Here is a 27755-nt window from a genome sequence, read left to right as displayed (position 1 = left end):
ATCTGCCTGACATAAGTAATTAGATCACAGAGTACTTATAAGCTGCCATTTCCTATGAGCATATTTTAACATGGCCTTTATCGTTTGACCTTTATATCTGCAGAGGCTTCATCCGTTCCCTGCTGCTGTGATGGATTTATTTTTGAAGATTGGGCTCAGGCTTGCCAGTCCTCGGGCGAGGATGTAGCACAGAAGACAGATTACAGCCCCAGCAGCTTCTGCAGTGAGGAGGAGAGAGCCTCTCTTTATGAGGAGATGTGCCAGACCTGGACCCTGCTGCAGCTCCATCAAAATTAATCTCCACAGTTAAATTTATTGTTTGCACCAAGAGAAATTATTGATGAGCACTAGAAAGGGTCAGGCAGTGTAGAACTGGGGGAACATGGAAACACACCACTGAAAGGGAATGATCCTTATAATATGAGATATATTCATATATCTGATATATTCAAACTTTCAAAAAAACCCATTCATACATTTTACATCCCAAAATAGAGAAGTGTGGCCATCCCTTCTTGTACATCTCAAAAGTAGGAGATGTGCTTCCTGGGTCGTGGGTAAAGCAGCTCCCTGACTCTCAAAGCTCAGAGAAGGCCAAAAGCAAAATGCTAAGAAAAGAACCCAAGAGAATAGATCACTATCACTATTTTCAGTCACAAAAACAGCTACAGGGAGACACTGATCCTATTCACAACAAAACCTATAGATAAAGTGCAGGGACTTGAGTCCTCCACAGCTGAACAGCTCTGAGTAAATTAAAAAAAACAAAACAAAACCAAATCTAACATAACATCAGCTACTTTCTTTCCATTTTTATGAAGCCCAGACTTGGGTGGGTTCTCTCATCCCATGAGCATTCCTTGAGAAGCAACTTGACTTTGCTGGAATTGTCACATTTGTAAAATAAGAGATTTCATTTTTACACCTCACTCAATTTTTTAGTGAAATCTAATTTCCTTTTAAAAGACATTTTCAAACTTCCCTCACAACTGATGCATACAGTTTTATTGTCCAAACTTCCTTAATGACAAAAAGACCCTAAATTTGAAGGGATTTAATGCTTGCAGAGCATTTTAATATCTTCATGTACGGCAGTCTTGTCCCTGTCTTCATGCAGATAAAGTGAGACACTGAGATCAGAGTTATTTTGAGAGAACACATAAAGAGGTTGCCTTCCTTTGGGGACTGGGCTGAAAATCCTGGAAGCTGCCAGTCAGGTACTCTTCCTGCTGAGTTTCAGATTATGAAGCAGAACAATAATGCTGAGCCTTGCCTCCATCTGGCAATGGTGGGACCTCTCCTGTTCAGATTCTCTAGCACTCCACACCTTTGGAGAAGGTGAAAAAGCCAATAGGACAGTTCATCCCTTGCCACTGGTAGGACATGACATGGACTGAAAAGATGCCGTGCCACCCATTCAACCAGTGCTCCCTTCCTACCACATCTCGAGCAAGCCCCCAGTCCATTTGCTGTGGTTTTCTGCTGGTAGCTTAAGGTGGATTTGAGCAGCTGAGAAGGACCATCAGTCCCATATAAAAGCCAGGGCTGTTTTAGATCTCCAGCTGCTTTCAGAAGTGGTACAGATGGCAACAGCTGCTGCAAACCAGAGCTGTTTCCCATCAGGTAGGCAAAGCCAAGGGTCTCTTCCACGTTCCACAGAAGTTTGTCTCATCTGTGAGTTTGTCTGTTTTAAGGGGAGGCAGAATATCTCTTAATAGGATTTCAGGCCTGGTTTATCTATTAAGGACAAAATCCCACAATGAGACAACATCACTGACAGATTATCCTGTGCTCTCTAAAGGAGAGAGCACAAGATTATCCTGAAATGAGGCTTGTTTCTGTTGAGGTAATGAGAGATAATTAGTAACCCCCTTTGCATAGCTGGGTGACCCAGAGAACGCTTCCAAAGTAGAAAAGCAGCAGCATTTCCAAAGGGAAGGAATCCAAGGTCTGATATGGACTCAATCTGAAAGAAAAACTTCTGGAAAGGATCAGGGCAAGGCCATGAATTTATGAAGTAGTTGTTCGGCTGACTCTAATTTTTAAAGCATTATTATCCTTTTAGCGGGGCTGTCGGGTAGATGGAAGCCAGAGCCAGTGTGATGAAGAGCAGCTGAACAGCGATTTGCAGCAATTCCTCCTGCCTTCCACACTTTTTTTTCTGCAGAGCAGCAAGCCAAATTGCTTGTAACCAGCTTACTGCAGCCTGAAATGCTACAAAAAGGGAAATTTCTGGACTGGTGGTGTGAGGAATGAAGAGGGAGAATGAAAAAGGAAGAGAAATACCAATGGCAGGTCCTGAGATCGACTGGCATTCCAAAGCCCAAAGCCAGACAGATGTCAGAAACATTTACTTTGAATTCTTGGACATTCTTTTTAGACTGACCCAAACAGGGCAAACTAAAGAGCCATTTCTGCAGATTTAAATGAATTTTGTATGCCCCTGCAGCAGATCCTCATTTTGCTGACAGCTGTATCATCTGCATTTCTCCAACAAAAGCACCCCTGTTGGATGCAGCACCCCTCTAAACTTCCAGGTGCTCAAAGGCCACCTCCTAAGTAATGCAATCAAAACAATCCTGCTAAAGGCCTTTCTTCTGGCCTAGGCTGACAAGAATTGTTTCTAATAAAGCTAAAGCTCTATAGGACAACTAATGGGTTCTTATTAGTACAGGCAATGGACTATTCAATCACCCATATAGAGAAACTAATGGGGATTGATGGCCAAAATACAGGATGAGGATTTACCTCTAAATAAACAGCTGATAGGATCAGATTAATCTTAGGTGTCAATGGGGAAAGTTCATACCTGGCTAAGAAAGAGATAAAATATGCAGAAAATAGCATCATTGGGTCCCTGGGTGGGGGGGTTAAATGTTATTGCTGCGCCAGGTGGGTTTCCAGAGATGTTCACCTTTCCAAACAGTACTGGTTTGGGAGCAAGTTAGAAGATAGTGTAACCCAGACAAGCAAGAAAGCAGCTGGAAAATCTCTGGATCAACCTTGGACTCAGTAAGAGTAGGTTTAGATTAGATATTAGAAAGAAATTTTACCCTGTGAGGGTGGGAAGGCACTGGCAGAGACTGCTCAGGGAAGTTGTGGATGCTCTAATCCCTGAAAGTGTTTAAGGCCAAGCTGGAGGGAGCTCTGAGCAACCTGGTCTAGAGGAAAGTTTCCCTGCCCGTGGCAGGGGAGTTGGAACTAGGTGATCATTAAGGTCCCTTCCAGCCCAAACCATTCTGTGATTCTTTGGTCCTCATTTTTACTAAATCACCTTGCATACAATCCTACCTTTTCCTGCTTCGCCTCCTCCCTTCAGCAAACGCTTCCCAAGATTTTTCTAAAACCCAAGATTTTTATACTTTTGTCCTAGAGTTGATGGAGGAATGGTGTGATTTGCTGAGCTGAGGGAAGGGCATGGTCACCTCTGGGGCTTCTAAGTCACTCTTCCCTGCAGGAAAGCATGCCTTGATTTCCACCCTCTCATTTCCTTCCCTTTGAAAGGCCTCTGACCAGATCACAGATGGCAATTCCTATGTGACAGATACTAATGTCATTATTGATGACAAACCAGATGTCCAGGGAGACATAATGTTCCTTTTAATCCAAAATTCATCAAGAGCCTTACCTTTGTAGTTTAGGGTGAGTGCAAAGGTATCTTCATTGGAAGGGGCTGGGGCCACACATATTTTTTTTCTCTTGCCTCAGTCTTCCTTTGCACAGCATGGCTGGAAGTGACTAAACCAGACACTAAAGGGGTCTTGCTCTCAATAACAGCATCATTAAAATGCTACAAAAAACTCTCTTGAACTTTATAAGGGCCTGGGAAGGGACATGCTATATGTGACAGAGTGTGTTGTGAACCTCAAGCCATTACAAGAAGCTGCTCCTGCTCCTTGCTGCATTTTAGGTACATAATTCCTAGTCAAGAAAGAAAGAATTCCTGGTTACGGTTATGGAGCAATCCTGATGCCTAATGTATCAGTTTGTCTCCTGCCTGACAGCTAAATATGATATATTTTTCCATAGATCAAGTGTTGTATAGCTGTCCTGCTACAAGCCACTGGATTAAAAGGGAATGACACGGGATCAGCGTAAGTGGGAGATGCAGTGTGGACCACAGCTAGTTAGCAGCAGGTAAAACACCACAGGTGACTTGTTCCCACTAACATTTTAAAACAAGAGCTCTTGTGCTCGTTATCTCTCTTGGAGACGGGAAAAAAATCCCAACAGCCTTTGTGGCAGTGAAGACAAAGCTTTGCACGGTAGGAGATGTTCTATACAGCATAATGTATGCCGGGAGCAATCCCGGTGTTTTATGGGCCCGCTTAGTGTGAAGTGCAAAACAGGCTTGGGGCTGAGGCTGCATTATTCATGGGGGACCTTAAATATTTCAGTGTGAGGCTGAGGTAAAGAACAATGTAACAATAGCGTATTGTCCCCTTTCTTCCTCTAAAATCCTTAAGAAGGCAAGCGAGGAATCTTTCCCTTTCAGTGTAATGCCATGCACTGACACATCCCAAGGAAAAGCAAGACAGCAGTGAGGCAAACCTGACAGTCCCTCCAAGGGAGGGGGAACCATCCTGTCGTCTCCTAGCTCCCAAGGAAATATCAGTCCTGTCTTTAGAAAAGGAACAACTCAGCGCCTGACATACATTTTTGGAGATGATTCACCAGTTCTGTGCGTGAAGGGACACATCAGCAGGTGGGTGTGCTGACAAAGAAAGTTTCTGGCAGTTTTTCCCCTTCAAAGCAGCAGAATTATTTCCACGTCACTCTCCTGTGTATGACTTGCTTGATCAGAAGCAATGTCTGGTTTGCAGCAAGGCAGTGGGAATAACCCGAAATTGCAATGTTTGGAGTAACGCGGTCAGAGCAGTGGAGGGCAGAGGCAGGTGAGGAGGCAGAGCTCAGAGCTGCCTCTGTGCAGATCCGCTGCTGCCATCAGCCGGCAACCGGAATCCAGCACAGGGCCTCTCCCTGGGACAAGAGCTAAAGCAGACACAACACACACACCACTTATACCATGCCCCTCCTCGGCTGTTTTCACTGAGAAGAGGCATCCTCGGGCTCAGAAAAGAGCAACGCAGCAGAAGGGGTGCTCAGACACAGGGGAAAGCTGGACCTCTCCAGGCAAAATTTGCCTTTAAATGCTGCTTTATGCTCTCCAACACCACAGAGGTGAGAGTCATAGAAGATTAAGGACAAGCCTCACTGTGTCCCAGGCTGGGTATTTTGGAGCTCAGCAGAAGTCAGATCACTCTGACAGCTCCCTTATGTACTGTTCACACAGTGCTAAATTTGGAGCAGAGCTTCAGGGTCCAGTCCCCTTGCAGACAGCCTAGGTCTTGCTATTTATCCCTACAGCTCTAGTCTCGTGTTGAAAATCTTGAGTGGAGTGAGGTTTGGCCAAACTTCAGATAACCAGATAACATAATTCTGGCCAGAGCTACATGAGATTCCAGACCTTTCTCACTTCTGTTTCCCTTCCTGCAAAGATAAATCTTGGCAGCTGTCTCTCGCACGACATAAAACAGAACCAGCTCCCCACATCTGACACAGCTGAAGCGCAATAAAATCCCTGTTTCTGCTCTTTTCGGAACCATCAGAAAGAAACTCAAGTGACTTCCCCGACAGTGAGAAATCCCGGTATTTCAGTTTTGATGTTTAAACTCACCCATGTTCCTTCTCAGCTTAGATCAAGATTCATAGCCAGAAATTCACACTCCACAGGCAAAAACCTTATGCTAGTCCCCTCTATCAGTTTATTTGTGACTTGTTACATGTGCTGTTCTTCCTTCATGGAGTCATTTGCATCCAGTTCCTTCCAAAACAAAGCTGCACAACTTTTCCTCTGAAATCAGCCCTCCAAACGTGGGGAGACATAGGACTCAGATATTTCTCTGGTAACAGCCCTTTATTTGCACGGAGATGTTGCTGTTTTCAGGACAACTGCTGCACATTGACAGGTCTCTTACTACACGGCTGATATGACCCTTTTGTTTAGACTAACTGATTAACAGGCACAGCTGTTGCATTTTTTGAGAAGACAGAGAACACAGAGATTGGTTTTGAAGACTGGGCACAACCTGCACACAGCCCATGCCAGAGCACTCAGTTTTCTCCAGCAAGAACTTTTCTGAGAGCCAAATCCCGATGCAGCCCCTGTGCTGCCCTGGGCATTCCTATATAATTTATTTCCTTGGCAAAGCTGCAGAGCTCTCATTTGGGAAGTGGGGAAGAAGCAATAGGTCCCCTCTTTGCTGCAGGGGTGTTCCTGCAGACCCACACACCCTCTATGCCATGACACAGGTGCAGCACAGACGTCGGGGCTGCTGCCACCCTCAGCTCCTGCCAGAACTGACCCAGAGCCTCACTGCTGACCTGGCTTGGATTGGAGTCCATGACCTAGAGGTGAACTGCTCTATATCCCATATCCAGTCTCCCACTGAGTTTATTTTCTGGTGTGGCAGATCAAAGACTGCTGTAAGAAGAAAATCTATCAAAGGCTCAGCACCCTAACATAGATCCAGCTCGCTTTTATGTTTACTTTCAACAAGCATACTCCTTCCTATTGTTCAGCAATCATTTTAAAATGGACAATTATCAGATTTCCCTATTAATGGGAAAAGTCAGGCAATCATAAATCTTAAAACATGCTACTATCTGCAAACTGCATGTCTCACATTATGGAAAAACCAATCTGTGGAGCAAAGCTATTACTGAGTGACCATGTCTTGGCTCAGCAGCTGGTTTTAATTTCAGCAGAGGATCCCCCCCTGCTCCCCAGCATCCAGCAGCACTGCGCTTCCCATTGCTTCCCAGTAAGCACTGCAAAACTACAGTGTTGGCCTTGCACTATAGCAATTCAGTGCTGCAATCAACAAGGAGAACTTCTGCATCTAAGACAACTGCCAGCCCCTCACTGCATCTGCCTTGTTTTTCAATCCATCCAAGAATGGTTTGGGTTGGAAGGGACCTTAAATATCATTCTGTTCCACCCCAGTGCCATGGACAGAAACACCTTTCAACAGGCCAGGTTGCATCAAGTGTGTTTGGAAGAAGTGAAGAGTTCTTTTACTTCCCCTATACAGTCACCTACACAAAGCTGAACCTAGACTCAAGTGACAGGTGGATACACTGCCTTTCAAGTCCTGGTACCTCCCTTATGGCACTGAGAGCAAAAGAATAAGGGCACACGGACCAAAAGATACAGCTTGGTCTTCTCGATAAAGCAGCAGACTGTCACTCAGGAATTCCCAGGTGGGATTCTGTCCTCTCCATCAAAAAGGATTGGAATCTAAAGCAGTCATGAAGACAAATCTGAGTTTTGCTACAGTTTACAAGTGGCTTTGGATAAATTGCTTAACCACCCTCAGTTCCCATTCCCTGTGCTAGCTGAGATACTCATGCCCAGTTTACTAGGATGTCACATGAATTATCTGGTATTTGGGAAGCTCTTGAATCCATGTAACTCATATGTAACAATTAAATGTGATCCTGCTTTTAGATCAGAACAATAATTCAGAACTGAACACATTTTGTTTTGACTTTCCTGAGACTGTCTGAATTCACTGAGACAAGTGACAAAGAAATATGATTCACCATATTCACGATTATTTCCAAAATGGTGCACTTTAATCTGAGCAATTGGAAAAATGTTAAAGGCAAAACTGCTTTACCCAGCTGACTTAAAAAGGTTGTTTCATTCCACATTTCTGTTTTCAATAAACATCCCAGGATAAAAACATCCCCTGCAGCAGATCTATGCAAAGGACAAAAAGGCGTTAAATCCAAAGTGGGGGCGGGTGGAAGAGATAAATAGTTTACTCCTATTATCTTTACCATATGTTCTATTCCAACTGGATACACATAAACAGCATGCAATCTTCAAGCTCAGCTTTAGACTCTTTGAAGTGACCTGACCATACTACTGATTTATTTCAAACTAACCTTTCTCTTTGAACCTTGGGTCAAGGTTAATTCCATAATAAAACATACCTTATACAGCTGGCTGTTCCAGTGGTGCTAGCAAGGAACGAAGCCCTCAGTCAGAAGCATTTGTTTCACTGAGTGTGGTATTGTATTTCTATTTTCTCTTCCCTGTATTAATTTCCTTCACAGACCCTAGTTAAGGGGAAAAAAACCCTCTTTTCCGGTCCGTGAGATCAATTTTAAACACACTGGAATTAAATGAAGACATTTAAGCCACATTTCTTTGCTGAAATGCATCCGCCAACACCAGAAACTATTTTTATTACAGTCTATGTTTAATAATCAGATCTTCAATTTCATAAGAAGTCACACAGCTATGTTATTCAAACTCCTGCACTGGCAACGACCCTTTCAGTATCTTTTACTAAACCATCTCTGCACTGAATCATAGCAAATCACCAAGGATAGCTTTCCTATCTAGGAAAATAAAGTGGGAAAAGAGAAACACGTTTGAAGGGCCCTTCTCAAAAAACTGGAGATCTCCTTGCCAGTGCCCCAGACAGTCTTGCTTGCCTGTAGGTATTGAAGCACGCCAAGCAGGGGTGCTAAGGTGTGGGAGAAAGCTTGGAATGTGGGATGCAATCACTAAGAAATGCTGAGGTGTACAACACATTGCTCAAGCATTGCTCATCAGGTAGTTTTCCAGAGGACTGGAAAGATGCTTCTGAATTTCAGCCTCCAGCCCACGGCACATACTCACAGCACTTAATTAAAAAGCAGCAATACCAAAGCTAAACCAGCAGCTGTTCCACATTTCTCCTGACTCTAGAGCCTTGCCAACACCATGCCTCTTGGAGCTGTCGGGAGAGGGATGAGTAGAAACCTTTGTTTGGGTTTGGGGTTTCTGTAAGGCACAGGCGGGAAAACCTTATCTGCTGTAGCTAAGCCTGAGGGGAATTGTGCTTCCCCTCCAAAGGAATGATGAGGTTATCCAAACTTATCCCACATTTTGCAGGCCTGAGTCTACCATGGTTGATGTTCAGGATCACAGCACACCAAGGGGCACCTCCCCTAAAACAGCCCCAAAAAGTTTCAGCACTTCATCTCCAGCTTAGGGGCAGCTTTGTGAAACAGGGTTTAGCCCAATGTAAAACGAGTTTGAGCAGGCAGCACTCTCAGGCAGCATCGATACAGCAAACTTGTTATCTCATCAGTATCTGTCATTGCCGAACGCAGCTGAGCTTGCCCTAATGGAAGCACCATCCATTTGGAATCCCAGAGGTAGGCATCAGTTTTGGATCAATGCTCTCAGAATCTCCATTAACTATTACAGTGCCAGTGATGTTTTAGATCTATTTTGTGTTAATTTCTTTAAACACAAGGTCTTTCACTGCATTTTGACTCTCTTAGAGTAATATAAAAAGTGGTGCCACAGGAAGCCCAGCATCCCCAGAACTAATGTGGTTCCAAGGAAAACCTTTTCCCTCCAGCTCTCCATTCCCATTTCACCACACTGTCTTTCTCTTCCAGCTTCTCCTCAGGGACTATTGCCTATTCCTACTCCTTAATCAGATGCCAGGACACCCCACTTCCAATAGCAAGGCGCCAGCTGGCAGTGCCCTGCATGTCCTGCTCTCAACCCCATGCTGTCCCAAAACCACAGCCCCAGGCATGCTGTGACGTAAAAGACACAGCATGCAGAAATTCCCAAACAAGAGACACACCTCTTGCTATGTGGAGTGTCTTTACCTGTCCCACAGATATCAAGAGCAATACTCCCCCTCTTTCTTTGAACACAGTTATTAGTATCTTAAATGAGGGCACTGGAATTGTATCAGTTTAAAAGTTCAAAATAGCAATGTAAAATTCCACCCAAATGCATTGAAAGAGACATCTCTATTTTCTAATCTTCTTTAACAGGCACCAAAAATTATTACATCTAATGATTTATTAGTGAATGAAATCCACCAATTAGACAGCCAAGGACTGATTTTTCAAAAGGATCATGCAGAACAATTTAATATCATGGGAGATAATAAACATGTCCTGAGCTGGATCACTGAATGATGACGCTAACAGCCTGTCAGAGATATCAGATATTTACAGCAGAATAAGGCACCACATCAGATAAAGTAAAATACATCCTCTCAAGGATATAGAAATAGGGAAAGGAATCACTCCAGCTGCATTTCAAGTCTGGGTAATTTCCATAACTCCTGTGAAAAGGCTTTGTGTGGTGCTAGTTCTCTTCTTAAGGCACCCGTCCATGCTGCTGGAATGTGGGAGACCATTCGGAGCAAGCATGTTGAAAAACAGAACAGACCTCACAGACTGGACAATGTTTTAAAGATAAAAACACGTACAGGTATCTACTAAATTGGGTAACATAAACAAAAGACATTTTTATTTTTTTTTAAATAAGAGGCATATTATTTTTAAAATAATTTTGTCTACATGTTGCCATTAAATATTTCAGACCCCAGAATGTATTTGTGCAGTCCTAGAGGCTTCCTATCACGGCCTTTTTGATGCAGCTGTTATGGAAAGACACTTTTTTGGATAAACTAGTAAAAAGTAAGTAAACAAAGCTACAACTCAATTCAATTACATATATCATTGGGAAATATCTTACAATTTAATGCAACTGTGCACAGGCTATGATCTATCTGGTTCTATCCAAAATTTTGAGATCGCATCACTATAAATGTAGTCAGAATTATGAAAAAAATTCAAACCCTTCAAGTGGATGATTAAGAATAGGAATTCTGCACTTGGGAGTTAAGGTCCCTTTTTTTTTTTTTTTTTGCTTTGATACCAGTTTACCCTTAGACAGGATGTAACACAGCTGGTGTTCCTGTTCAGGAAGGCTGCAAATTGCAGCTCCAGCTATCTCTGGAGATTCAGCTATGAGATGAGAGCCCAGTAACAGGTATTCACAACTGACCTTGGCATTTTTCTGAGCATCTGTGCATGACTGTATCAGTTACTTCATGGATATGTGCAATATCCACCCTGAATGAAGAAACCAAGAAAGATGTTAAAAGACATCCAATAGTGCTCTACGTTTCCAAAATTTTACTCAGGACACCAACAGCATTTGGGTTGAGGAGACTTCCACATTGATGATGGGGATTTCGAAGATGCTTTGGGACTGGAAAGATGCTTCACAGCACTAACACCATATCAGCATTCCAGGGAGGAACACTGAGCCTCAGTCTCAAGCAACATAGGGAATGTATCCTGATGAAGAGGTTCAACTAAAAAGTGAATTCCTCTCCCTTAATCCTGCAATGCCAGCCTGCAGAGATAAACAAATGTGGATTCTTCCTCGAGACTACAAATTTGGATGATAAATGGAATTGTTGAGGAGTAATGATATCTACACATTTTTGACTTAAGTAAGTATGTCAAAATTAGAGCTACATCAAACCAAATCTGTCACAAAAAGCAGTCTCCTTGGATGACCCTTCTGGTTAATCTGCTGTTTCACACAAATGCAATGCCCAAGATGGGAGTTTGCAGCTGCCACGCCCAAGCAGTTGAGGGCACAGGCTTGGGACCCTCCCGATGCTGTGCAGAGGATGGGGCACAAGCCATCTGACATGGCCATGGTGCAACTAACACCCCAGCACACTGTCACTGTCCCCCCACTGTCCCCTGCCCTGTGGTCCCAATGTGCTTGCACTGTGGGTACAAAGAGCTAGGGCCCCCCTCCATGTCCTCCCTGTCCCATGGGCCATGGACCTGACTTGGTCTATACCTGAGGTGAAGGTGACATTTTTCCCCCCCAACCCATAACCTTTTCCAGTCTCCGAGAGGAAGATGCAGTTGCTCCCTTTACCCTCTCCAGGTCACTACCTGAGAGGATGCTGTTGTATCCTGCAGGCCTCTCACAGTTTCCACCTGAAGACAAAGCATCATTCCCTCATACCCCTCTCCCAGTCTCTACCTGTGAGGGCAATGCCATTTCCCCCTGTACCCCTCTTCCCAATCTCTACCTGAGGGCAAGGTGCCGTTGCTGTCTATGCCCCTCTCTGGGTCTCCTCCTGAGGGGAAGATGCCATGGCCTGCTCTACCCCTCTCTTGATCAACACCTGGGAGGATGGCGTAATTTTCCCACTCTCACCTCTCTCACAGCCTCATCCTGAGGGGAAAGCACCATTCTCTCCTCATACTCTTCTTCAGGTCATTACCTGAGGCAAAGGTGCCATTCCCCTTCGTACCCCTCTTCCGACCTCTGCCTGAGGGGAAGGCGCTGTTCCTCACGAACCTTCTCCCGGTCCCTGCCTGAGGGGAAGACGCCACTGCCCCCTGAACCCCTCTCCAGGTCCCTGCCTGAGGGGAAGCTGCCACTGCCCCCCGAACCCCTCTCCCGGTCCCTGCCTGAGGGGAAGCTGCCATTGCCCCCCGAACCCCTCTCCCGGTCTTTGCCTGAGGGGAAGACGCCACTGCCCCCTGAACCCCTCTCCTGGTCCCTGCCTGAGGGGAAGCTGCCACTGCCCCCCGAACCCCTCTCCCGGTCCCTGCCTGAGGGGAAGCTGCCATTGCCCCCCGAACCCCTCTCCCGGTCCCTGCCTGAGGGGAAGCTGCCACTGCCCCCCGAACCCCTCTCCCGGTCCCTGCCTGAGGGGAAGATGCCATTGCCCCCCGAACCCCTCTCCCGGTCTTTGCCTGAGGGGAAGACGCCACTGCCCCCTGAACCCCTCTCCTGGTCCCTGCCTGAGGGGAAGCTGCCACTGCCCCCCGAACCCCTCTCCCGGTCCCTGCCTGAGGGGAAGCTGCCATTGCCCCCCAAACCCCTCTCCTGGTCCCTGCCTGAGGGGAAGCTGCCATTGCCCCCCGAACCCCTCTCCCGGTCTTTGCCTGAGGGGAAGACGCCACTGCCCCCTGAACCCCTCTCCTGGTCCCTGCCTGAGGGGAAGCTGCCACTGCCCCCCGAACCCCTCTCCCGGTCCCTGCCTGAGGGGAAGATGCCATTGCCCCCCGAACCCCTCTCCTGGTCCCTGCCTGAGGGGAAGCTGCCATTGCCCCCCGAACCCCTCTCCCGGTCTTTGCCTGAGGGGAAGACGCCACTGCCCCCTGAACCCCTCTCCTGGTCCCTGCCTGAGGGGAAGCTGCCACTGCCCCCCGAACCCCTCTCCCGGTCCCTGCCTGAGGGGAAGATGCCACTGCCCCCCGAACCCCTCTCCTGGTCCCTGCCTGAGGGGAAGATGCCACTGCCCCCCGAACCCCTCTCCCGGTCTTTGCCTGAGGGGAAGATGCCACTGCCCCCCGAACCCCTCTCCCGGTCCCTGCCTGAGGGGAAGCTGCCATTGCCCCCCGAACCCCTCTCCTGGTCCCTGCCTGAGGGGAAGATGCCATTGCCCCCCGAACCCCTCTCCCGGTCCCTGCCTGAGGGGAAGATGCCATTGCCCCCCGAACCCCTCTCCTGGTCCCTGCCTGAGGGGAAGATGCCACTGCCCCCCGAACCCCTCTCCTGGTCCCTGCCTGAGGGGAAGATGCCACTGCCCCCCGAACCCCTCTCCCGGTCTTTGCCTGAGGGGAAGATGCCACTGCCCCCCGAACCCCTCTCCTGGTCCCTGCCTGAGGGGAAGATGCCACTTTCCCCCGAACCCCTCTCCTGGTCCCTGCCTGAGGGGAAGATGCCACTGCCCCTCTGTAACCGCCTCCCGGTGTCTACCCGAGGCGAGGGCGCCATTCCCCCGGACCTCCGTCCCTCCTCGCCGTCCCCACGTAACGGGCACGGACTCCGGCCAGCCCCGCTGCCGGCGGCGCACGGAGCGACGGCTCCGGAACGGCGCGGGGCGGGCGGAGGCGACTGCGGGGTGGGGCGGGGCGGCGGGGCCACGGCGCGGCCCCGGCGGCGGAAGGGGCGACGCCGGCGGGGCGGTCGCTGCCGCCTTGTCGGAGCGGCCGCCGCTCGGCAGCCCCCTCCGGGCATGTCAGCGCCGGGCCCTGGCCCCGGCGAGGCGGCCCCGGGCGCCAGGGAGGCGGCGCGGCGGGACCCGTTGGCCGCCGACCTGCGGTGCAGCCTGTTCGCCGCCGCGCTGCAGAGCTACAAGCGCGACTCGGCGCTGAGGCCCTTCCCGGGCCGCTACGCCAGCGGCGACACCAAGGACTTCGAGGGGCTGGTGAGTGCCGGGGCCGGCCCGGGGGAGCTGCCCGCGGTGCCAGGGCACCTGCCCCGATGGGGGAGCACGGGCTGCCCGCACAGGTGAGGGCAGCGGCGCCGCAGGGGCACGAATAAAGCAGGATGAAGGGTTTATCCAGTCAAGAAATCCGGGTTTAAAAGAGTAGTTGGGATTCTGACCGATGAACCCACACTGGGAAACACCCAGATCCGGTGTGGGCACATGAAGTAACAAGCAATAGGTAACAGGTAGTGAGCTGACAGGACTAGAGGAAGCAGCCTCAGGGTGCTGAAGATTGTGTATTCTTTAACATTTCTACCCTGAATGGATGGTTAGGGATTAGTATAGGCTGCCCAGAAAAGTGGTGCAATCACCATCCCTGGAGGTGCTCAGAAAACATGTAGATGTGGCACTTGGGGTCATGATTTAGTACTGGGCTTGGCAAAGTTAGGTTAATGGTTGGACCCAATAATCTCAGACGTGTTTTCCAGCCTTTATGTTCCTAATATTCTGTAAAGTGTTATGAGAGCTTGCCAACATTAAATTCAAATTCATATTGAAGGATTTGCATGTTACATGGCCTGAATACCACCCCCATGTCAGGCCCACTGTACATACTGCCCTGTGACAGCTTGTTTTCTCCCAGTAGTGCATCTGATTGTTCCTGTACAAACCCTACAGATACTGTTGGTAAATATCACTGTTTATAACTTGCCTGCTATTTGTGTTCAGAGCAATTGACAAACTTCCCCAGAAACTGAATAACAAGTGTTTATGTCTCAGAACAGAACCTGTTTTTTAGTTTGTTGGGGTGAAATGTTGTTTTGTTTTCACTAGAGGTCCCTGTTTAATCGCAGTGGCACTAAGCAGCTTGTGCTAAATGCCTCTGTTGTTAGCTTGCAGATACCAAGGCTCTACCAAGCCTGAAAGAGCTTCTGGAGTCTGTTCCAAATACAGATAAAAGGATCTGGGACCTATTTAGTTGGATTCTATCATCTAAAGTCTTCATGATACAAAGTACTAAGAAACAGGAGGTAAGTTTTGAATTCTGAAAATCTTAATTAGAATTTGGTTTTTAAGGCAAACTTGCACGTCAGAGAATATTTTCTCCTGCCAGAATCAAGTTGGCTATTGTGAGAGCTTGACAGTTGAACATAAATCCGTTCTTCTCTGTATATAGAGAGGCATGTTTTTAAGCAAAATTTTCAGGAACACTGATTGGAAGAAATAGTTACCACTGTCAGTAGTTGATGATGGGCAGTGACTGTAGTTGGTTACTGCAGTTAACATAACATGATTTAGTCTGGGAGATCCAATTTGGGTGTCATGGGGCTGGGTCCTGCTTGTCACTGAGAAAGACAATTCTTGTCTTCTGCCCCAAAAAGGGAAAGGTTCAGAGCCACTGAGGCACTTCTGTAACAGGGATCAAAATAGTTGTAGAGATTAGCAGCACAATGAAAACAACTTCTGTTTTCTTGGGGTTTTTTTCTTGCAAGATCAGCTGATGAATATATTTTCTTGTAGCCAAAGTAGAATTGTGATATTGTCCATGCATCATAAATTAATTCAATAATTACAATTCAGGTTTGGGTTGTTTTCCTGGAGAGAAGATTTAGGATCTAACTTCGATAGCAAGAAACTGGCAGGATTTTTACTGTGCACTTACTCCTTCTGAATTCTGACAGTGTTGAATTCTTACTCAGAAAAGCATAATCAGAATATATTAAACAGTATGAAGGGACGGGAAGCAGAATTTCCAGTGAGTAATCTAACCACATAAACCAACGTTGATATTCCTTCCTGTTTTTAAGTACGAGAAGATCCAGGATCTCACAGGGATGTCTGGGGCTGCGGTTCCTGCTCCAGACTACCTCTTCGAGGTCGTGTACTGTGATCAGATGAACACCAAGTTTGCTGAGACCAAGGGAGAGCGGGACCTTATCTACGCCTTCCACGGGAGCCGCTTGGAGAACTTCCATTCCATCCTGCACCACGGCCTGCACTGCCACTTGAACAGAGTGAGGCCCCTGCCATTGACACCATCTTCCCTTGCTCACTTTGCAGCTGGGGACACTTTTTAAAAATAGGACCAGATTCCTTTCGGGGTATGAAATGTGCTGATGATCTTGTACCGCTGTTCTCATTTCAGTGTAGGCCTTTGTGGATGGCTGTGTTGGATTTTCTAGTGCGGCCTAAGGGTAAAAACTGGTAGTGGCATGAAACCTTTTTCACCAGCGTGACAAATTATGACTGTCCTTTGCTTTTTTATAAGGAAGTGTAATTCCTCTGAAAATCCTGGCCTGTCTGACAGCCTGCAGCTGGGAAGTGCCTATCTACAGAGGAGGAGAATAGTTGAGATTTTCTGCCTGGCCTTGTATTTAGATCAGCGAAGTTTCAGGTGCTACTCGCCAGTGGAGCCTTCTTATAATGGTCTGGGTTTAGGGAGACATCCCATAGGATTTGCACCTCTTCTGATTTCAGTGGAAGGGCTGTTGAGACTCCTGGCTTTTTGGATCAGCTGTGAGTTAGCTTTGACACAGCACCTGCTTGACATTCCAGTCAACCTGGACTATGTTTTTTCCCCACATTCTTGATGAGTAATGGTTTACCGGGTACAATGGACTTACTGGAGTAATAATTTTAGCCAGTGTGGCAAATTGAAAAGTACTTTCATCTTTTCTAGTAAAGCATGGATTTAAATGAAGTAAGGCCTTGCCTTGTTTGGGGAGTTTGGATTACTTGAATGATGACAGTCTCAATAAATCGATGAAATGCCTTTTAAGAGCAGTGCAGTCATGTTGATGTAAAATACTCATGCTGGCAAACTAACTCCAGATCCGGGAAAGCATGAATCTGTCCACACTAAGTGCTCTGCCAAGCAGCTAATTTGAGGGATGTGAGAGGGTAGCAGCCCCACCCCAAGGAAGTTGTGCCAGGACAAAAACAGTGCATGGACCAGGCCCAACATGGGTCAGAAAGGCCTTTCGTAATTTACCTTCAGGAGCAGAACTGCCAGTCTGAAAGGAAAGAACACTTGTATGTTGTTTGAGGTTTGCAGTACATGATTTTAGGCTAGATTTCTTCTCTGTTTCAGACATCCCTGTTTGGTGAGGGCACCTATCTGACCAGTGACCTGAGCCTGGCTCTGCTGTACAGCCCTCACGGTCTCGGCTGGCAGCGAAGTGCACTGGGCTCTATCCTCAGCTGTGTGGCTGTTTGCGAGATCATTGACCACCCAGATGTAAAGTGTCAGGTGAAAAAGAAAGGTGAGTCTATTACAGTAATAAGTGTGTAGTAGTTACATCTGTCCTTCATGTTGTTTTTCTTTCCCTGTTAATATCAGTGGCTCTTGGAGCACTGGATAGGAGACTTACCTCCTAGTCTCCCTGGTGTGGGCCATAATGTCATCCATACCAAGGATGACTAGGAGTGGTATAGCCTCGAGCAAACTTCTCACTCTATTCTTGGATGCTGAGAGATTCAGGGGAATACCAAGACTAGATCTTTGGTTATCTCATTCCCATTCTTCTGGGGGGTGTGTATGGGGGTGTTGGTTGTTTACTTTTTTTACAGTTACTTGAAGTCCTGCCTTTTTTTTTTTTTTTTTTTGCTTTTCTCTTCCCAATTCAGATTCAGAGGAAATAGACAGAAAAAGAGCCAGAGTGAAAAACAGCGAAGGGGGAGACGTACCACAGAAATACTTTGTTGTCACAAACAATCAGCTTTTACGAGTTAAATACTTGCTAGTGTATTCACAGAAGCAGCATAGGAGGTAAGAATTCAGCTGTCTAGGGAGATGAACTGCTACAACAGCCGGATAAACACATCTCACTGTTGAAAATCAACAGAAAACAACCAAAAAAGATACACTGCACTGCCAGAATTTGTTTGTAGCCCATTTCCTGTGGAAATAAGTCTTAATGCCATCATGTTGCCTCTGTCTTGCTCTTTGACATTCCCAGGCTCAGCTAAATTTGCTTTTTTACCAGCCCTGTAAGCACTTAGAGTCTTTGAGAGGTCTAATTATCTGTTTGTGGCAGAAAACCAAGTGGTGAGTGCATCTCTTAAAACTGCCTCAGTTTTATCTCTGCCCTTATCTATCCTAAGTGGCAGTGTTCACTCAGCTACTCAACCCATGTCTACAGGCCAGGCAGCTACAGCTCCAGACCACAGGGAAAGGTGTGAACATGGAGAAAAAAGACAGGATTGTGCATGGAGACTTAAGGAAAAGGGATGTGGTGAAAATCAGGCTTTGTTGGTTACGGGGATTGTGGAACAACTTTCTGTTCTTACTGGATTTCTTAAAATAATGAAACCTGAGATACTTTCTGCCAAGGCATTTACGCATCTCTGACAGAATTCATTTCCTTTTCACTTTTCAGGCCTTCTAATGAATCTTCCTGGTTCTACACCCACCGTTTTGCCATAATGATGATGCTGTACCTGCTGTTGCTGATGGTGATAGGGGCCAGCAACTCGCCAACATTCATCTACTACTGGCACAGAATGTTTGACTCTGAGTTATGAACCACCCGAGATGATAAACTGTTAATTTCACCACGTGCCTTAAGAATAGCTGATCTGCAGTGCACTGCATCTATTCCAGACCTCTGGAAATAAAGATGCCTGGAGCTTTCCAGTTCTGTCACCAGTATATTAATCCTCATGGTATCTCTCCATTTATTCTTATTTCTGTGTTCCTGGGATTCATGAGGATGCCTAGTACAGCTGAAAAGGATCACAGTGGTGCAGCTTAGCATGAGCCAATTGTTAAGGGTCCATGGAAGAAAGGTTATTTAAGATTAGTGAAAACTAAGCGTGGAAACACTCAGGTGTAACTTATTTTCTGTCAAGCTGAAGTATGTTTGCACAAGTTGGAAAGGAGGATTTTTCTGGATGTCAGGCAAAGCAACCTGTTGGGAGTCTTATCAGTATGTTTTCAGAAACTGAATCTAGTGATGGTTGGCATGTGTCAATGCAGATGGAATTACTTTTAAACCTAACTTTGGCCAGGAATTTTTATATTTGAGCATAATGATTGTAAGGAAAAAAAAAAAACCAACAAGAAATAAAACAACCGCCAAATGGAAGAACTTAAATGGTTTCTAGTATGTTTTTTTCCCCTCTGTAGAACATTGTTGTGTTTTAATCCCAGCTGGCAGCTAAGCACAAATCCAAAACATAGTTATTACACTGCTATGAGGAAAATTCATTCTATCCTGGACAAAAACAGCACAAACATCTACAAGTCTTGTGGTCTCAGCCATAATCTATTTTATCCTATTTTACTGTGCGGATTAGACAAACTCGGGGTTTTCGGCATCAACACTGAAAAAGGATTGTTCTTACCAAACTGGGGATTTGTTAGAGAATACACCATGTGCAAGTTAGTAATGCAATGTACACAGGGCAATGCTCTCTCCCTCCTGTCAAGTCATTTGTATTTGTGGTTGTCACAAAGCAACCTGCAACTGCCTGAAACAGAAAAAGGAGCAAAGCACTGCCCTCTAGTTAGTGACTGGGCATGGGATAACCCCATGAAGACCCCGAGATTCTAGGCCAAGAAAAGTCAGATATGTGCCACAGTTCAGTCTCTCAGTCCAGTCTTTAGTAGATTTGATAACGCAGATTTTCATTGCACAGTGAACCCTAACCACAAAAAAACCCCCAACTCATCACATATTTCCAGCAAATGAGTCTGTGATTACTACCCTACTCATTAAATATTTCAAAGAAAATCTCTTCTTTTTCTGATGTTGTTCTGGTACCTAATTGCCAGAAATAATGTCCTGGTAATCAGGCTTTTTAATTCAAGGCTGAGAACAAGTTCATTTACAGCAACCCCTCTCCTTGGTGACTGGAGCTAGACACATTTATCCCAGTTAATTTTGCTGCCAGAACAAATTTATTTATTCACCATACAGCCTGGAAAACAAGAACATTATAATCCAATTCCCCATTGCCTTTTACAGCCCGTTAATAATGCTCACTGTCAAAGCATACTGCAGCACCTCAGCCCAAGAAGTGTCTGTGCTAATTATAGCAGAGATTTGCAATTAAGATATACATAAACAAATAATTTATTGTGCAACAGGTTCAGCTACTTTATAGTTTAGTCCTTGATATTTCAATGCAGAAACTTGGGGTTTGAGATGTGCATGGAGGTCCTGGGAATATTTGCCCATTTTTAGTCTTCCTCAGCATGTTATAGTAAATGTGCCATGTAAATATACAAGTTTAGGGGAGGTAATGTGCCAGCCAGAAAATGTGGAGGTATTCGATGCTGTCTAAATGGTACTGCTTTGTTAAAAGCCTGGTTTGTCTGAAAAAAAACCCCATCTTTTGGAACAGATGGGCTATTTGGGGCCCTTTGGAAAAGGAGGAGGTTGAGCAGCAGTTGTGGGATGGCTGTCTGCTGACACTGCAGGGAAAGGCACAAACCTGGGAGCTCCTGAGCCAGATAAAAAGAACACAGCAGGGATTTAAAGCTCTTTTTTTAGGGTTTCTTTGCATAGGAAAGTTTCTGAGAGTAAGCAGAAGTAATAATAGTTCCAGGCTATGTCCCCAGAGAGAAAGCATTGTGGGGGCTCATGGCAGACACGCACAGTCCAGATCTACAATGAAATCAGCAGGTATCAAAGGAAAAAACCAGCTTTTTCCACTTTGATCAGTTTGAATAGACCCAAAAAAAAAAAAAAAAGGAGGTGGTTGCAGGTGGGGGCTGAGTCCTGATGGATGTGTCTGGAGTATCCCTTGGAGAGCTTGTAGCCCCTCATGCTCAGACCTGCAGGGATTCTGGGCACAGCCTCATCATTGCTTCAGCTCCACAGCTGCGGAGCGAGGCAACAGCAGTGGGAAAATATTTTAAATACATTTAAGGTGCTCAGATCCTACCTAGCAGCCTGGCAAAATACTTAATATCCTACTCCCACGCTTGTTTTCCGAGCTCCCTGCTGATTTCAGCATGTGTTTCCCAACGTGGCGAGGTGCAGTCAGCTGGATTAATGCGGGTATTGTGCTGAGTAACTAACAGTATTATGAATTAACCCAAGGTTTGTGTTAGCCTCTTAAGCCACTTGCGTGGCTCTTTGAACATGCACAGGGCTATAAAAACACTAACAGCGAATGAATCAGAATTTCCTCCTGAACAAAGGGCCGCTGTGTTTGAAGCGGGCAGCCCAGGGTGAGGTCGAGGAGTTGTAAAATACAGAGCTACCTGCTCTTATTAATACGTCCATTACATTACTGTGGTGAATATTAAGGAATTGTTACTCAATCAGACAAATCTGATCCTGGCTGGGACTGCAAGAAGTGTGGTAACTGGTGTTTCCTTGGTGGGAATGGGCAGGTTTGAGGAAGTGGGAGAATTTTCCTCCAACAGGCAGAAATAGATAATATATATTAAAAGTATTTTTTTCTCTCTTATTTTATATATATTTATATACAGAGATCTCAGGAGCCAGCTGAAGAGAAGGGCAGGTGCTGTTGGAGTCAAAGGCTTTGAGGCAATTTGGGGAGAGAAAGGGAAGCACCACAGACAGCAGGACCACCCCTGGGGGTGGGGGGGAAACGAGACTGGGGAATTCATGCTCCCAATAAGTGATGCAAAAAATCTTGTGCTCTTTAAAGTGTGAGCAAATATAAAGAAAGCAGAATCAGAAATGCAGGAATATTCAAACCAGGCCTGGGCTTTGGTCTACCTCTGACAGGACCCAGACTGATCCCAGCTTCGCCAGGGAAGTGCTGCCCACCTGCTTGCTCCCCCTTCCTGCATACAGTGGGCACATGGCTTGGCAGCACATGCTTCCAATGACATTTTCCTTCTCTCACAAAAGCTGTCACTTTGGGCACCTTGCCCACACTCCAGGCTCCACAAGATGTCACTTTGAACATCAGCAACAGGAAGGAAGGTATGAAAGAGATGGGCAAAAGGAGCAGCGCTGGAGTGCCTGCAAAAATCCTAAGGAATGGACGTGCCATGCTTCTCCTAAAGACTAAGGTACATATGCTTGCCAGAATCCCCATCTTCCTAGTCTTCATAGAGATCTTTTCCACCCTAAATTATTGTAAGATCACCAAGTCCCCCTAAAACCAAACCCGCTTTTGCCTTTTCACTGTACCCATGGGGTGTAAAGGTGGTGAATCCTTCCCACAAGGAAAAAAGTGTTTCTTGCTCCTCAGAGAAGACCTCTGAGCTCTCCTGTTGCTGGGCAAGAGGAGACATGTGCATGAGCAATGTTGGATCTGTTCTCTTCCACTCAGCAAAAAGTGGATGAAGACAGTTTTCAGTAGATTAAAGACACTTTCCTGCTTATTCAAGGCTTGCCAGAAAACCAACTGCACCTTCACGGTCTGCCTCAGATCAGCAGTGTAAACAAAGAGACCAAAGGAGTGTCTGATGAGTAGATTAGCTTCCCCTACTGCAAGCAATTCCCATCACCTTACAAGAAGCCCTATTCTGCCAGTCTGGTATCAGCCAACCCCCACTCTGTTAGCATTGGGTAATTAGCATTGAGCAGAACAAGCCCAGGAAAGCCAAACTGCGATTACGCATCTCATTGGAGTTTGGATGCCTCCTAAATGGCTCACGCTAATCCCCACCAGTTGGTCTGGGCTCCTGCAGTTCTAATTGATTTTTTTTTTTCTCCTTGGGCTACATGTTTTGCATAAATAATAATTAGTACCAGAAAGGCAACCCAGCGTCACCCTAAGCACTGTGGCTTCCTGTGTCCTCATTGCCCAGCCTCAGCCAGCCTGCAGGGACTGCTTGCCATCCCTCCAATTTCAATAATTTGTTAGCTGGGGCACTGGGAAACCAGTGCAGATCCTTTCTGGCTGACAGGAAGCCAACGCCTCTTGGAAACAGGGTTGAGAAAAAGCCCCCTCAGTGCCCAAAGGAGATTTGTTTTCTTAAGGGGAAGACATCTCCCAGCTCCCTACACATGCAACCACAGCAAGACGAGTTGTTTTTAAAACAAAGCTCTTTCATCCTGATAAAGTCCAGATGCTCAATCAAAGCTGAGGTGGCCACAAAAATAGCTGAGGTACTGTCTCCTGCCAAGTCCAGAGCCCCTGAGCTGTCCAACCATTTAACTAAGCTAAGAAAACAACAATCCACCTGGCTTAAAACTAAATTTCTCTTCAAAAGCAAACCCCACAGTTAATAACAATCATCAGAGAATGAAAAAAAATCCACTATTTCTAATTACCTGGAAAGGACAACACAGTTGAATAAACTCATCTCTTCAACACACACCCAGAGAAGAGACCTCTGCCTTCACAAGCAACTTTTGGCACCGTGGTAGAAAGCAAACAACCCATGTTACTAACCACAGCTCAGCTGATCCCTGCAGAAGCCCTCCTTGCCCTCATTTGCCCCCAGCTTCCACCTACCAGCTGCTTCCCCTCACTTCCACTTTCATTGGTACACCTTGGACAACACCTGTGGCGTAGCTACAGCTGCTCTGCTGGGGCAGAACCGAGGGGCTGGTGTTGCTTAGGGCAAAGTAAATGTGTCCAGCATGTGGCCTGCAATCTGCCAGCTTGTGCTCTGGGACATGGGGACTGAAAGGTCTAGGGGGGGTTGAGCAGTGTCAAGTCTGGTTCTCATTACCCCAAATACCCTCCCTCCTGGTTTACCCTGTGTCCCGCAGAGCTGCTGTGTAATGATGGGTCTGTCTGTACCAACCCCGTCACACCAGAAAATGGTAGCAGGGACTGTTTGCCCTCTGGCTCTCTTCAAAAGAGAGAAGAAACCTCACTGTGGTTCTTTGTACCACTCTTGCCTGAGTCCCTCCATCCCCACAGCACTCCCTCCCTGCCCACCATGGCTGGGGCATGAATGCCCCAGTCATTAGTCAACCTCCAGATATTTAGATCTTTCCCGGGGCTTGTCACACAGCCATGGGAGAACCAGGCAGGTTCTGAGTCAGGAGATCAGAAATTTCCAGAGAACTTCTCCTACAGTGAAAAGAAAACAGAGTAAAAGCCTGTGATCACACCTTTGCAGGCTCAGAATGACACCATCCATGCAGCTCTACAGCTGGGTGTAGGTGCAAAGGGCACTTGAAGACCAGCCACACCAGAGACATGACCCTGGACCACAGAGAGGATGGTAAATTTCCTCCCAGGGGTTGATGCTGGAAGTGTGGAGAAGCTTGATCCCAGAATCAGGGCTGGAGCATGTGTCAGGTAAAAAACCGATGTTTTTCTCATTGTCACGGTGCTTCCAGAATACAGCAGAATGACCATAAATACCCCCAAATATTTTTCACCCTGAGCACAAGCAGGAGACACATTCTCAGTTTCTGGCCAAAGACCCTCACCCACCAAAGCTGAGTAAGGGACCTCATCATGACAGTCTCCATAATGGTCCTACGGGACAAAACAGTCCCAAAGCTGTGCCTGCCATCCCCTTGTGGGTACATCTCTTCATCAGACCGTGCTGACAGTTGTCCCATTGGAGCCCCCTGATGCCACCCCACCATTTGCAGCACCATCCTTGATGTTCTTCTCTGAGGCTGAGATGGGTTTGTGTCTCTTTTGCCTGGTGATGGCTGTTTCAATGCCCCTGAGACACAGCTGCACGTCCTCCCGAAAGGAAGGGGTGTACAGTCCATAAATGATCGGGTCGGTGCAAGTGTGCAGCAAGCCAAAGAGGAAGAAGCTGTGGTTGACATATTCTGGCATCTTCTGGATCATGGCCGGCTGGAACCAGTACCACAAGCCCAGGAGATAGTAAGGGGTCCAGCAGATGATGAAGGTGGCAACAATCACTATGGTCATCTTGAGAGTCTTCATGCGTGCCTTGGAGATGTGGTCGTTTTGATTTCTTGTCAAACCTGCCAAGGAGAGTCAAAGGGATAGTTTTAGATAGGGGAAAACTAAGACAACACAATCATCCATGACTCTGCTTCTGCCAGAGAGGGAAGACCATCCCATGATCTGGTCCATGTCCCACAGGAACCAGAAGACAGCAAGGAGTGGGAGCAGTAAGTTTGTGCAAAACCTCTTAGCTGGTTTGTGCAAAACTTCTTAGCTTTCAAAGGGTGTTGTGACAGACCCAACACCAATTCCAGCATGGAGAAGTTCAGTCATGGAGGACATTAAAGGCCTGGGATCTACTTACCTTTATTGACCTTTAGCTGCTTACTGATCTCCCAAAGGATCCGGATGTAGCAAACGATCATGACACTCAGGGGGGTGATGTAGAGGGTGGTGAAGGTGAACATGTTGTAGACTGTTTCCTCCCAGTGTGCTTGGAAGCTTCCATGCGTAACACACTGGGTGAAATTCCCTCCTGGGGCTGTGTTCAGGTGGAAGAGGAAAAGCTGAAATGGAGAATCAAAGAATAACTCAGAGAAGATTTGGAACAGAGCACCACATCCTGGAGATGCTGCTGGCTGTGCATGGAGAGCACCTCCCTGCTGCTGTTAGACTGGCAGATGGGCTCTGGGCACTTGACTCATGGCTTATTCTGGTGCTGGTGGAGTCCCTGGATTGGGATGGACTGGTTGGGGATGTTGGGATGGAGAAGCCTTTCTCCAAAACCACCCCAGTCTAGGCAAACTCCATAGGGATGGCACTGAACTTTACCTGGGGCAAAGCCAGGAGCACGCTGCCAGCCCAGGCAGCACGGAGCAGCATCCCATTGCGGCGGTGAGCACGGGAGAAAGGATGGAGAATGGCTGCGTGCCGGTCCAGGCTGATGACCACCAGTACCAGGGCAGCTGCGTACATAGCAAAGAGCTTGAGAAAGTTGAGGATCTTGCAGGAGATGTCCCCTCCATACCACTGCACTGTCACGTTCCATGCTGCATCCAGGGGCATCACCATCACTGTCACCAGCAGGTCGGCCAGTGCTAGGCTGAGGATCAGTGGCTGCACATGGGATTTCCTCCTCTTCCTCAGCAGGCTGCCCAGCACCGCCGCGTTGCTGCCCGCTGCCAGCAGGAAGAAGATGGCTGTGATGATCACACGGACCTTTGCTGCTTGGGTGAACCGGGGCTCCACCCAGTACTGGGGGTACACAGAGGCTGAGACATTGGTGTCCTCCCATGCGGTGGGGCAGTGGGGAGATGCAGGGAGCTGCTCCTCACTCATCCCCTGCTGAAATGAAAGCAGCAAAGTGAATCCCTCCATAGGGGTTGTGTAGAGTGCTGGAGCTTCAACATATGGACAAGTGGGGAGATGGTGGGATCTGCAGTGAAGGTACCAGCAGCAGTCTGTCCCATCTTGTCTTGTTCCATCCTGTCCCTGCCTGACCCCTCTGTGTTGCCCATTTTGTGAAGCCACCACATCCCCCAACCACGGTGACCCAGCCTGGCTGCTCTGTCTGGCTCACCCCTGCTGTAGCTACAGTGACTGCTCACACAGATATATATTTTTAGCTCTTTGTGAGGTGGCTGAGCAGCTGGGAAAGCAGGAGTGAAGGCCAGGACCATGGAACCAGTCACTGTCTGCCAGCATCCTGCTGGGAATGGGTCATACCAGAGCTGGCTGAGCCTCTGCTGGGGCAGCTGTGCTCTGCTCAAGGACTTGTCCCTCCAAGGGGGGTTTGTAAGCAGGGCTCAGCTTTTCAGAAACCCCACAGCCCTTCCCATTAGTGTGTTAAACCTTAATGGTCCATCTCCATCTTCAGTACCAGATCTGGGGTAACAGGCAGGGAGAAGGGGCAGCCCACACTGTCCAGAGTCTGACGGTGGCTCCTGGGAGAGGATCACTGTGGCATTTAGAAGCCTGGACCTTCCCAGAACCCAAGCAGCACCAGCACAACACCTCTGTCCCTGTCTATTCTGGAAGCAAAGCAGGAGGAAGAGAGGAAGGTAGAATCCTCCCTAAACCGGCGGTGCCTGGGGAGGGATGAGCAGTGTGGTTGTCCCCCACACTTGGTTTCATTGCCCTTTTTACCTGAGCAGAACTCACATTTTAAGGGCAAATACTTTCAACTCCTGTGGCCACGGGCTGTTTACAGTCCCAGCTGCAGGTACAGCACATCTCCTACTGTTTCAAGCACCTTCCTGTTTGCTGATTCCAAAATAGAGCATTCCTTACCTTTGTACAAATAACAGGAACAGCAGAGATCAAATCTGTCTCCCCAGCTCTGCAGGATGAAGATGCCAACACCTTGCAGCAATGCGCCCTCCTCCAGCCCCGCCACGTACACCCCGAGCCCCCTTCCCCTCGCTGCCTTCACCCCCTCCCTCCCCAAAGACCAACCCAACAAACAAGCAGCAAAAAGAACAGCTAAAAAGCACCAGGTTGCTTGTCTGGAAGAAACGAGAAATCCGTGTCCAGGTCAGGATTTATCCCAGCTGATGGGAACATACCTGGCATACGCATGCCCTGATGCTGAGAGAAGACGCTCCGTGCCTTTCCCACGGGTCCCCCACCGCTGCGGTGCTGAGTCAGGATGCTCCAACGTTTCCTTGCATCAGATCCCTGCAACAAACCTTGAAGCAGTAAAATTTCCCCTTGCCAGCGGCCAAGCCGGGAGAGACGCTGCTGTTAGCACAGGCATATGCAGGCATCTGGAGATGGGAATGCTGCTGCAAACACTCCCTGCACCGGGCAACCAGGAGTGAGGTACACCGAGGCGGGCACCTATGGGCAGCCTGGCTCAGGCAGCGACCATCACCCCTGCCCTTGTTAGCTTAACGAGCTGCCCAGTTAATGAGCAGGCAGCAGGGA

The 27755-nt window shown here is 47.3% G+C and overlaps 2 protein-coding genes across 3 annotated transcripts; one reads left to right on the top strand and one right to left on the bottom strand.

Annotated features, from left to right (window-relative positions):
• The first annotated feature begins 13784 nt into the window (after nt 1-13784).
• PARP16 (poly(ADP-ribose) polymerase family member 16) lies at nt 13785-19153 on the top strand. Of its 2 annotated transcripts, none has more exons than XM_066196472.1 (6): nt 13785-14066; nt 14963-15100; nt 15878-16084; nt 17161-17332; nt 17697-17838; nt 18449-19153. In XM_066196472.1, the coding sequence occupies exons 1-6, from the start codon at nt 13875-13877 to the stop codon at nt 18591-18593; spliced, it is 996 nt and encodes a 331-aa protein (XP_066052569.1). In that variant the 5' UTR covers nt 13785-13874; the 3' UTR covers nt 18594-19153. The 2 variants fall into 2 exon arrangements, with proteins under 2 accessions (XP_066052569.1, XP_066052571.1); XM_066196474.1 differs by lacking the exon at nt 13785-14066 and adding an exon at nt 14076-14149.
• A 5341-nt stretch (nt 19154-24494) lies between these two features.
• On the bottom strand, nt 24495-26168 carry LOC136296956 (gonadotropin-releasing hormone II receptor-like). Its single transcript, XM_066196513.1, has 3 exons — nt 25662-26168; nt 25195-25396; nt 24495-24907 (listed from the first exon to the last, which is right to left on the bottom strand). The coding sequence occupies exons 1-3, from the start codon at nt 26166-26168 to the stop codon at nt 24501-24503; spliced, it is 1116 nt and encodes a 371-aa protein (XP_066052610.1). The 3' UTR covers nt 24495-24500.
• Between the last annotated feature and the right edge of the window lie 1587 nt (nt 26169-27755).

Source organism: Chamaea fasciata, unplaced genomic scaffold (assembly GCF_029207755.1).
Source record: "Chamaea fasciata isolate MVZ Bird 193981 ecotype frontalis unplaced genomic scaffold, bChaFas1.0.hap1 SCAF_14, whole genome shotgun sequence".
Taxonomy (NCBI): domain Eukaryota; kingdom Metazoa; phylum Chordata; class Aves; order Passeriformes; family Sylviidae; genus Chamaea; species Chamaea fasciata.
This window is presented reverse-complemented; position numbering and strand designations above follow the sequence as displayed.